The sequence below is a fragment of the Sarcophilus harrisii genome, chromosome 3 (assembly GCF_902635505.1).
Source record: "Sarcophilus harrisii chromosome 3, mSarHar1.11, whole genome shotgun sequence".
Classification (NCBI taxonomy): Eukaryota; Metazoa; Chordata; class Mammalia; order Dasyuromorphia; family Dasyuridae; genus Sarcophilus; species Sarcophilus harrisii.
Genome location: NC_045428.1, coordinates 590,184,740 through 590,194,474, shown reverse-complemented (window position 1 = coordinate 590,194,474; position 9,735 = coordinate 590,184,740). Strand labels below are relative to the sequence as shown.

General features: G+C 61.2%; 2 protein-coding genes across 7 annotated transcripts; both read left to right on the top strand.

Moving 5' to 3' along the window:
• The first annotated feature begins 3,744 nt into the window (after positions 1-3,744).
• On the top strand, positions 3,745-6,640 carry CNTD2 (cyclin N-terminal domain containing 2). 6 transcript variants are annotated; one of them, XM_031963166.1, is made up of 7 exons: positions 3,745-4,472; positions 4,565-4,780; positions 5,087-5,348; positions 5,450-5,605; positions 5,708-5,866; positions 5,988-6,142; positions 6,370-6,636. In XM_031963166.1, the coding sequence occupies exons 1-7, from the start codon at positions 4,360-4,362 to the stop codon at positions 6,563-6,565; spliced, it is 1,257 nt and encodes a 418-aa protein (XP_031819026.1). In that variant the 5' UTR covers positions 3,745-4,359; the 3' UTR covers positions 6,566-6,636. The 6 variants fall into 6 exon arrangements, with proteins under 6 accessions (XP_031819026.1, XP_031819028.1, XP_031819025.1 ...); XM_031963170.1 differs by having other exon boundaries at positions 4,406-4,472; positions 5,259-5,348; positions 6,370-6,628; XM_031963168.1 differs by lacking the exon at positions 5,708-5,866 and having other exon boundaries at positions 6,370-6,639.
• Positions 6,641-7,105: 465 nt separating this feature from the next.
• TTC9B (tetratricopeptide repeat domain 9B) lies at positions 7,106-9,673 on the top strand. The gene is made up of 3 exons (XM_031963171.1): positions 7,106-7,554; positions 8,309-8,491; positions 9,143-9,673. The coding sequence occupies exons 1-3, from the start codon at positions 7,167-7,169 to the stop codon at positions 9,256-9,258; spliced, it is 687 nt and encodes a 228-aa protein (XP_031819031.1). The 5' UTR covers positions 7,106-7,166; the 3' UTR covers positions 9,259-9,673.
• Positions 9,674-9,735: the final 62 nt, after the last annotated feature.

Here is a 9,735-nt window from a genome sequence, read left to right as displayed (position 1 = left end):
CCCTGGGCCCCCGGGGGTGGGCAGAGTGGGCTGGGCCTAAGGGCCTCTCTCCTGCTCCACCCCAGGGACACCTTCCTGGGCTGCTGCAGCTCCCAGGGGGCCTCCTGGCTGCCTCCTTGGGTGGGGGGTGTTTTCAGTTTGGGGGTGTTCTGTTTTTCCTCATGATGCAGGGGAGGGGACCGGAGGCCAGGAACGGCAGAGGCTTTGTGTGGGAATATTTTTTTGTGTTTGTTTCTGTAAATCATTTTAGCTACTTTCTTTCTCCTTGAATTTGTACGGTACAAACAATTAAAAAGTTTCTGACAGATGGAGTGGTTCTGTCTCTGCCCAGGGATGACCCCCCCCCTAGATCCAGAACCCCTGAGAAAGCATTTGGGAAGGCCCGCTTTACCTGAGCCTCCAAGGCCTGTGCTTCAGCAGGCCTTCCCTGTGCTGGGCTGGACCTCCTGGTCCTCGGCCTCCCTGGGTCAGCCAGCGAGTGCCCGAGTTCAGAGGGTCCCGGGGGAGGAAGGGGGCCGCCGCCGAGCGGGACCGGGGGAAAGCCTCGGGGATGTGGAGCCGGGTGTGGAGGCTGCTTGGGATGGTCCTGCCGAGCAGGACATGGCAGGCGGGGGGTGCCACAGAGGCAAGAACGCCAGCGTAAGCCACAAATGCCGGGCAGAACTGGCACCTCAGATCGGAGGGTAGCTCTCTACCGACTTGCCATGGAGAGATGGGGCAAGATCGGGGTTTTGAAGGGGCCTCGGAGACTGAACAGGGCCTGTCTCCTGCAGCGTCCTTGGCAATTACCATCCCACCTTTCCTCTGAAGCCTGTGGAGAGGGGGCCTCCCTTTGGGATAGTCTGGCTGGGAAGCTTTGTCTGACTTCCGGCCTCGGTCTGCCCCTTTGAGGGTCAAGGGACCATCCCCACGCGGCCCCCTTTGTATCCTGCTTTGGTGCTTGGCGCAGTGAGCACGTGGGAAGCAGTAAGAGCCAATGCATTTATAAAGCACCTACCAGTGCCGGGCACTTCTCGAACTCAACCCTCACCACAACCCTGCTCCCCATTTTATAGTTGACAAAACTTGAACAAGTGACTTGCCTAGGGTCTCGCAATTTAGTGTCTTGGCCTTGGGTCTTACTGATTGTAAGCTCAGCCCTCTCTATACTCCCCCCCCCCCCCCCCACAAACACACACACATTTGAAGGCTTCTTGCCTTGGAACTAAACCTGTTAGGCTCAAGGCAGCCGAGATCAGTCCTGTTTGCTTCCTTGGGTTCTTTAACACTGCCTTTATAACCCACTCAAACCCCGAATCTTTTTCAGAAAACCTGCTGCCTTGCTATTACCTCCCCCCTTCGATACTTGGGGAATTGACTTTTTGAACCAATGTGGGCCTTTACATTAATCTCTACTGAATTTCAAAACGTGATCTTGACAATTTTTTTTTTGACAGTAGCTTATTTTTCCAAATACATGCAAAGAGAGCTTTCATCATTCATCTTTGCAAGACCTTCTGTTCCAGCTTTTTCTCCCTTTTCTTCCCCTTCCTGTCTCCTTAAGACAGCAAGGAATCCGATATGGTTAAACATGTGCAGCTCTCCTAAACATTTCCACATTCGTCATGCTGTACCAAAAAAAAATCAGATCAGAGGGGGAAAAAATAGATAAAAATACAGTGCTTTGATCCATATTCAGTCTCCACAGTTCTCTCTCTGGATGCATTTGTCCATATATATATACATATATATATATATATATATATATATATATACACACACAATGGCGCTGCTCGTTTCATCCTCGGTTCTTCCAGGCTTTTCTTAAATCAGCCTGCTCCATTTTTTTTTTTTTTTTTTTTTTTTCTGAGGCAATTGGGGTTAAGTGACTTGCCCAGGGTACACAGCTAGGAAGTGTTAAGTGTCCGAGGCTAGATTTGAACTCAGATCCTCCTGACGTCAGGGCTGGTGCTCTATCCACTGTGTCACCTAGCTTCTCCCCTCATTTCTTATAGAACAATAATCATGTTACATCCACATACAGTAACTTATTCAGCTGTTCCCCAGCTGATGGGCGTCTACCCGCTCAGTTTCCAGTTCTTTGCCGCTATAGAAGGGGTGGCTACACGTTTGCACGTGGGATGACCAGATTATCAAGTCCCTCTTGACCTTGATGGCTCAGCAGACAACATTCCCCCCAGTCCTTTGTCCAAGTCCCATCTCGATGATGGGGAGGCCACGTGTCCCTGAGCAGCCAGCCAGGCCCCGATTTCCAGGATGCTGCACACATGTGAAAGGTTGCAGGGGCTCGCTGCTGAGATCCAGCAGCTTGTGAACACTGGGACTCCATCTAAAGTTTCATCTTATCTCTTTTCCTAAGAGGAAAGATCCAAGTAGGAGTAATGTAGCTGAGCCTTCTCCCATGGTTCCTGGGCCTTTGGAGCTGGCCTGCCCTGGCTCCCCGCTGGGTCCGGGCCACGTTTGCCCGCAGCGCCTGAGCCAGTGCCAGCCTCGTGACTCTGGACAAGGGACCACTTACAGATGCCTCAGCTAAGGGTGATGGAGCAGATGGCCTCCTCAGGCCACTCCAGATTGGAGTCCTCTGACCCCTTGGAGAGGGGAAGGAAGTTTGGGGTAATCCTAGATACGGGCACTGGGCACCTGTTTGGGTGGCAGGGAAGGCTGGAGGGCCTGGGGGTTGTGGGCGCACTTCCCCTCTCCACAGTCTAAGGAATTCCCTCAAGTTTGCTTAACTCGCCCCACAAGTGCTTTGGCCACCTCAGATTAGCTTACCGGTTGCCAGGTGAGATTGGGACGACTAACAGTGGCAGCTCTCACTTAGGAGGAGAGAGGACTCCGGAGTCCGGGCCTCCAGCTGTTAGCACTTTCCCTCTCCTGAAAACCCTCTCCACTGCTTGGTACTTAGAGATCTACCAAACAGCAAGCATTTATTAGGCCCCTACTGTGTGCCAAGCATCATGCTGCGTGCCCTTTCACAGCTTCCATTCTTTGGAGGGAATCCTGAACGTTTAAGCAGATGGAGATTACAAAATAGAACAAGGCAGTGAGGGGGAAGGTTGCCAGCAGTTGGAGGGATCAGGGAACCCAAGTTCAGGTTTGAAGAAATGGGGGAAATCTGTGCTGGGGGGGGGTGGAGATCGCAGAAGAAGGGGCCAATTGCAGGAACCCAGGAGAAGCAAATGGAGAGCATGGGAGGGACCTGGGAGGTGGGCGAGGGAGCCAGGTGCCGAAGTTAAAAGGGGCTTTGAAAGCTAGTTGTAGAGGCAATGGGCAGCTGCTGGAGTTGATTTGGCGAGGGCAGTGCCATGGAAGAGTACTTCATAGCTCCTTGGAAGATGTTGGGAGCGGGAGAGGGGGAAGAGAGGCGCAAGGAGCCATGGGAGTAGTCAGCGTGAGCAGGCTCCAGGCCTGAACTGAGTGATGACTGGGAAGAAGGGATGGATACACATTACCTGGACGATAAAAGGCAGCTCCTTGAGAAAAGGGACTGCAGGAGTTTTACCTTCTCATTCCCAGGGATTCTACTGAATGTTCACCACAACTCTATGGGAACCTCCCTTCAGCTGGCGAATCCGAGGCTTAAAGAGGTCGCAGGGACATCAAACCCTTGGCACTAGGAGGACTTAGCATCACCTTTCACGCTTTCCTCCACAATGGGACCCAGCTGGGTGACAGCAAGAGCTGAATTCAAATCCTGCCTCAGATACTAGCCCTGTGACCCTGTTTGCCTCAGTTTCCCCATCTGTGAAATGAGCTGGAGAAGGAAATGGCAAACCACTCCAGTAATCTTTGCCAAGAAAACCTCATGGGGTTAGGATGTATCCGACGCGACCGAAAAACGACCAAACAACAAAAATAAAATAAAAAATTGGCGTTTCACTCCCAAGGAAACAGGCAAACAGATGAATTGACTTGCCTAGGATTAGGCAACTCGTCTGAGGCCGGATTCGAACTCGCGAAGTTATTCTCCAGCCTCCAGGGCCGGTGCTCTATGCCCTTAGGGCGCTTCCTAGTGGCCCTATATAAATACAAATAAGCATTAAATACAAATTCTAGTCAGCCATTCGTACCCAGAGGTCCGGCCATTAGGAGAAACCGAAGGAGGCAGGGCTCGGGCTTGTTAGCTTGTAACCAAGCAGCAATGATTTCACCTGAGCGCCCCAGGGCCCCAGCAGCCACCGGCCTGAATCGGGCACGGCCAATCAGGGCCGCGCTCTCCCCGGGAGCCAATCGCGGTCACCCTTCGGGAGATTACGTAAGTGCTAAATAGAGCGACGCCCTTGCCTCCCGCTGCGACCAATCGGAGTCGTAGCTGCAGGGGCCAGATGGGGCGGGGCGGGGCGGATTGCCTCGGGACCAATGGTCCCGCTCCCCGGGAATTTTCAAGGGGGCGAGCTAGAAGGTGGCAGGTCCCCCGCCCCCATTAAAAGGCCCAGCCCGAAGCCCATCCCCAGCGCGCAGCCGGGATGTCGGTGAGCCGCTGCCTCCTTCGCTTCCCCTCCCTCCCAGCCGCCTCTCCCTCCTCCCGGGAAGGGCTGAGCCGGGGCTTTCCCTCTCCTTGCAGAGCCCCGTCCAACCCGCCGCCCTCCCGGGGACAGCGCCCGCCGGTAGGAGCCCCGGGCCGCCTCCGTCGGGCCACGGGCCCTCATGTCCTTCCTCCGCAGGCCTTTCGGAGCGGGCGGCGCGGGCCTGGCCGCCCCCCGGGCTCGCCGAGGCGCTGGCCGCGCTGGGGCTGGACGGGGAGCGCGAGTACGCGGGAGATATCTTCCTCAGTGTCATGGTGAGGCGGGGGGAGGTGGGCGCCGGCTGGCCCCCAGGGTCTCCCCCGTTAGGCGGCCTGCCCCGATTGGCTGGAGCTCGGCGCGGTTCCCACCCGGCCGGTTCCTATTACGCCGCTTAGGGCCGGAGCCCCGGTCCCTTCCCCGGCTTCCCCCTGACCCTGTCCCGCGGAAAACGGGCTGCTTTACCGTAATAGGTGTCCAGCAGCCGGGCTTGAAGCCGGGGAGTGGGCCACTGGGGCGCTTTCTAGGGGCACCGGTGTTTAGTCCAACACTTGAGACATTTTTAGTAAGTTAGCATTTATTAGGTGCCAGCCCTGGAGAAAAGGCAGCCCGGCTCTCACAAGGGGCGCGGCGGGCAAAGCCCTGAGTCCAAACAGGGCGGTTCGCCTCTTACTTTCTCCGCTTTGCCACGTGCTCAAGCCTCGGGGAGCGGACCCGGGCCAAGTTCTCCCAGCTGCCCCTCGCCCCCTTTTCCAGGCAGGCCAGGCGCTCCCCAAGAAGGACTTGCCTCGTGCGGTGACTGCGGAGATGCGCGCCCTCGTGGTGGACTGGCTGGTACAGGTGCACGTAGGTAGCTGGGCCGGGGCCTGAGGGGAGGGGGGGTCCCCCGCGCCGGGCCTGGCTCCGCCCCTGCGCCGGCCTCAGAGCCCGCCCCTTGGCCTCCCCAGGAATACCTGGGCCTGGCCGGGGACACGCTCTATTTGGCCGTGCACCTGCTGGACTCCTACTTGCGCGTGGCCCGCGTGCCGCTGCGCCGCTTGCAGCTGCTGGGGGTCGCCTGCCTCTTCGTGGCGTGCAAGGTGGAGGAGAGCGTCCGCCCCGAGGTAGGGTCCGCCGGAGGAGAGACGGGAGGGGCGGGGCAGGGGGAAGGGCTGGGCGGCCCCGCACCCACCCACTCCCGCTCCACCTCCCTAACCCCGCTCCAGCCCGCCTCCCTGTGCCTGCTGGGCGCCGGCTCCTTCTCCCCGGCCCAGCTGCTCCGCGCTGAACGGCGCCTCCTCAGCCGCCTGAACTTCCAGCTCTACTACCCGGGCCCCCTCCTCTGCCTGGGCCTGCTGGCCGCCCTGGCTCGAAGCCGGCCGCGGGTGAGTGGGGTGGGGCTGCAGGACAGAGGCCGGGGAGGGTCGCGCGCGCGCGCGCGCGGGGGGGGGGGGGGGGGGGGGGGGGGCGGAACAGGCCTCCCCCTGAGCCCGAACCCGCTCTCAGGTTCTCCTCCTGGCCACCTATTTCCTGGAGCTCTCTATCCTGGAGGCCGAGTCCGCGGGCTGGGAGCCGAGCCGTCGGGCCGCTGCGGCCTTAGCTCTGGCCCAGCGCATGCTGCTGCACGAAACCGGAGAGGCCGCCGAACTGGGTCTCTACAGGTACTGCCCCTTGCCCCAGCTCCTCCACAACGTGCTTTGAGATCCTTCTAGAAGGAAGAGCACTTGGAGATCCTTCCTGGGCAGAAGGGAAGGTGGGGTTTCCAGGGAGGGGAAAGAAGCTGGGCAGGTCTCTGGCTTCTCGGGGCCCCTGGGAAGGGTTTCTCCACTCTGGCCTCGCTCACCCTTTTCCGTTGCCTCCTGTCCTTCGTCCTCGCCTCCCCTTGCAGCAAGGCGGAGCTGGGCCCCATCGAACCCTGCATGACCCGAGCGGCGTTGCGGGGTCCGGCCCCCGGCCGCGCCGCTGTCTTTCTCAAGTACGCGAGCCCCCAGAGGCAGTGCATCAGCCTCATCGCCGCCCGCCTGCTGGCCGGGACCTGCCCCGCGGCCCCCGTCAGGGAGGAGGGAGAGGAGGGGGTCTCGTAAAAAAAAAAAAATAAAATAAAATAAAAATTGTACGTCTGTGTATCTGCACTTCTAATAAAAACGTGGTTTTTAAATTCTGACTCCTCCCTCCCTTTTGTCGCGTTCATTTTCTCCTCAACCTTAGCTCCGTCTAGCAAGAAACGTGTCGAGAAGGGACGTAACGTAGCTCCCGGGGGACAAGGGGAGCGGAGGGGGAGCGTCCCTGGGGCGTTTGCCGATTTTCCCCACCCGCTCCCCTTGCAGCCTTACGAGGAGGCCGGTAGGGGGAGCGAGCCCTGTTTAAAGGGATGCCGGGGCCTCGGAAAAGGGCCTAGGAAAATCTGCTGCTGCTGCTTTCCCTCTTCCAGCACCCGAGGTCCAAAATTCGGGGTTGCTGGCATTGCCGCTCCCTGGGGGAGAGAGGGGGGGAGGGAGGACGGAAGCGAGAAAATCGGGATTCGGGTCTTAATTGGGAGTGGTGCATTCGAGGTAGAGGGAGGCGTTGAGAAAAGATTCCCCAGCCCCGCAGGAGTGGCCCGAGCCCGTGACGGCGGCGTCTAGGGTGGGGATGGGCTCCCCACAGTTGGTGATGCGGCGGCTTTAGTGCCGCGAATTTCCCACAATGCAGTGCGGTGCGCTGTCCCCGGTGCTGATGCTGAGTGCAGCCCCTGAGCCACCGCCTCGTCCGCCGCCCTCCCGCTCCCCACCGGGCCCGGGCCCGGGCCCCCGCCATGGCGCGGGCCCGGAGACCTCGGGAGGCTCAGGCGGAGGAGCCCTGGAAAGCAGCCTGCGGGCCGCCGTGGCGTTCAAGGCCGAGGGCCAGCGCTGTTACCGAGAGAAGAAGTTCCGCGAGGCTATTGGCAAGTACCACCGGGCGCTGCTGCAGCTGAAAGCGGCTCAGGGAGCCCGTCAGCCCGGCCCGGGCTCCAGCCCCGCGCCCCCGCGGCTCAGTGAGGAGCAGCGGCGCCTCATGGAGAGCACGGAGGTGGAGTGCTATGACAGCCTCACTGGTACGGCCGGGGGTGGGGGGTGGGGGATGGTGAAGGGGCCGTAGCGCGCGGAGCCCCCCCGGGGCTGGGGAGACTCCGGGAAACACAGGGGCGGAGAGAGGGACGGCCAAGGAGAGGCAGAGGCCAGGGCCGTCCGCCCTCGGGGCCTCGGGGGTCGGGGAAGTGTGAGGGTGGGGAGTCACAGGTGGGCTTCCCCAGGACTAGAGTCCGCCCCTTTTCCCCTGCCCGCTCTCAACCCTGCCTCCCAACTCGTGCTGGGCAGGGGGTGAAGAGACAGCCCCGGGGAGAAGCGGGAGGGAGCGAGGGAAACCACGGGGCCACTCCTCAAGATCGCTGGCTGAGGCTGGCTGGGGGGCCGGCCGGCCGGCCCTCTCTCCAGTTCCCCCTAGCGGCCGCGCGGTTTGGCGCTGTCCCACATGGCCCCCTCAAGGCCCGCAGCCCTCCTTTTGCCTCTCGTCCCCACCAGCCCCATTTGCCCTGCGTCCGCGGGGCTCCCTCTAGCGGCTGCCCGCGTTAACGTCCTAGAGATCCCATTCCGCCTACCCCCTCAGCCCTGACCCTCGGAACTGTTCCTCCCCCAGTCCAGCCCGTTTATTCTCGGGCCGTCTCTCCAGCGCTCTCCAAAAGAGATCCCCAAGCACCATATGGCCCAGGATGCGTCCTCCGATGGGGGCTTGCATGAATTAGAGGAGGTCAGTGGGGAGGGGTTGGGCTCCAGGCCGGCTGGAGGGCCACTCTGACCGTCCTGCCCCAGCGTGTCTGCTGCAGTCGGAGCTGGTGAACTACGAGAGGGTGCGGGAGTATTGCTTCAAGGTGCTGGAGAGGCAGCGGGACAACTTCAAGGCCACTTACCGGGCAGGTATCGCCTTCTACCACCTGGGCGACTACAGCCGCGCCCTGCGCTACCTGCAGGAGGCCCGGAGCCGGGAGCCCGCAGGTGAGAGCCGAAGACAGGGCCGGGGAGGGCTGTCCGCCAGACTGCTCCAACGCCGGCCAGCTCGGCCACTGACCTCCCAACCGCACTTTCCTCATTCGTGAAATGGGGTCGAGAATAGCCCGGACAGAATTGGGAGGAGAGGGGGCTTCTGTAACGTGAGCGGCTGCTCCGTTATTCTGGCTGGTGGGAATGGGGGGGGGGAGGGAAAAGAGGGAGGGGAAAAGGCAAAGCTTCTTCCCCCCCCATCCCCCTCCCCCAACAAGACCCTGGGCAGACACCTTTCCCAAGGTACCCCCCCCACCTATGTCGCGGGAGCCTCCCCCCCCCACCCAGAAGCAGATGCTCTGAGCGCACCGCGACACCCACTCACACACGGAGAGCGGGAGGGAGGGAGGGAGGGAGCGATCTCACCCCCCCCCCACCTGCCCCCCAGATCTAGACGCTTCCCACACAAACTCAGGCAGCCAGAGCCCGGCTAAATTCAGCCGCACAGAGACGGTCACGTGGGGAGAGTCCGCCCAGCAACCAGAACCCGCGTTAGATCATTCCCCCCAGCGTCCCCCTCCTGGCAGGCGCGCTCCCCGCCCCCGCCGGCCCCGAGGTCGCCCCCCGGCCGTGGGCCAGCCCCCAGCGTGACCTTCCCTCCCGCAGACACCAACGTCCTCCGCTACATCCAGCTGACCCAGCTGCGGATGAGCCGCTGCAGCCGAGAGCGAGAAGCTGGGAGCGGCGGGGGCCCCGCCCGAGCCCGGGACGTCCTGGGCTGAGCCGCGGCCGGGCCCCCTCCCCGGGCCCCCTCCCCAGGCCCCCTCCCCAGGCCCGCCTCGCATGCTGGCTCCGGACTCTGGCCAAGGGGGGGGGGGGGGCGGAGAAGGGGGAGGGCGGAGGCTCTGGCGGAGCTGCCCCTGCCTGTGGGCAGCTTTTCTTTATCCGCCCCTACAATGAGGGCGATAGCCCCGCTGGGCCCGCCGCGGGGAATTGTGGGGAGGGTCCCAAGATAATAAATGTGAAAAAGTAAATGGCGTGCAGAGGCTTTGGTGTCCGTTATCTGGGTGACGTGGGGCCAGCCGCCACCCGAGGCAAGCTTATGGGTCCCTTTTACTCTGGGTCTATGGGGTGGGGGAGGAGTTTCAGCCTCCATGCTGCCTCTCATTTTGTAGGGTCTGGGGTCCCTACCTGCCCCTACCCCGACTAGTGGAAAAGGTTCGAGTGCTGGCCCCCTCCCCAGAGCCAGGCCCCCCCAG

Bases quoted from the DNA above. Each gene is read 5' to 3' on its own strand.
- CNTD2 (XM_031963165.1), top strand. From the start codon at position 4,360: ATGGTCCCGCTCCCCGGGAATTTTCAAGGGGGCGAGCTAGAAGGTGGC. The intron at 4,781-5,086 runs GTGAGGCGGGGG...AGCATTTATTAG, and splicing joins ATATCTTCCTCAGTGTCATG to GTGCCAGCCCTGGAGAAAAG. The intron at 6,143-6,369 runs GTACTGCCCCTT...CTCCCCTTGCAG, and splicing joins GCCGAACTGGGTCTCTACAG to CAAGGCGGAGCTGGGCCCCA.
- TTC9B (XM_031963171.1), top strand. From the start codon at position 7,167: ATGCAGTGCGGTGCGCTGTCCCCGGTGCTGATGCTGAGTGCAGCCCCT. The intron at 7,555-8,308 runs GTACGGCCGGGG...GTCCTGCCCCAG, and splicing joins GTGCTATGACAGCCTCACTG to CGTGTCTGCTGCAGTCGGAG. The intron at 8,492-9,142 runs GTGAGAGCCGAA...TCCCTCCCGCAG, and splicing joins CCGGAGCCGGGAGCCCGCAG to ACACCAACGTCCTCCGCTAC.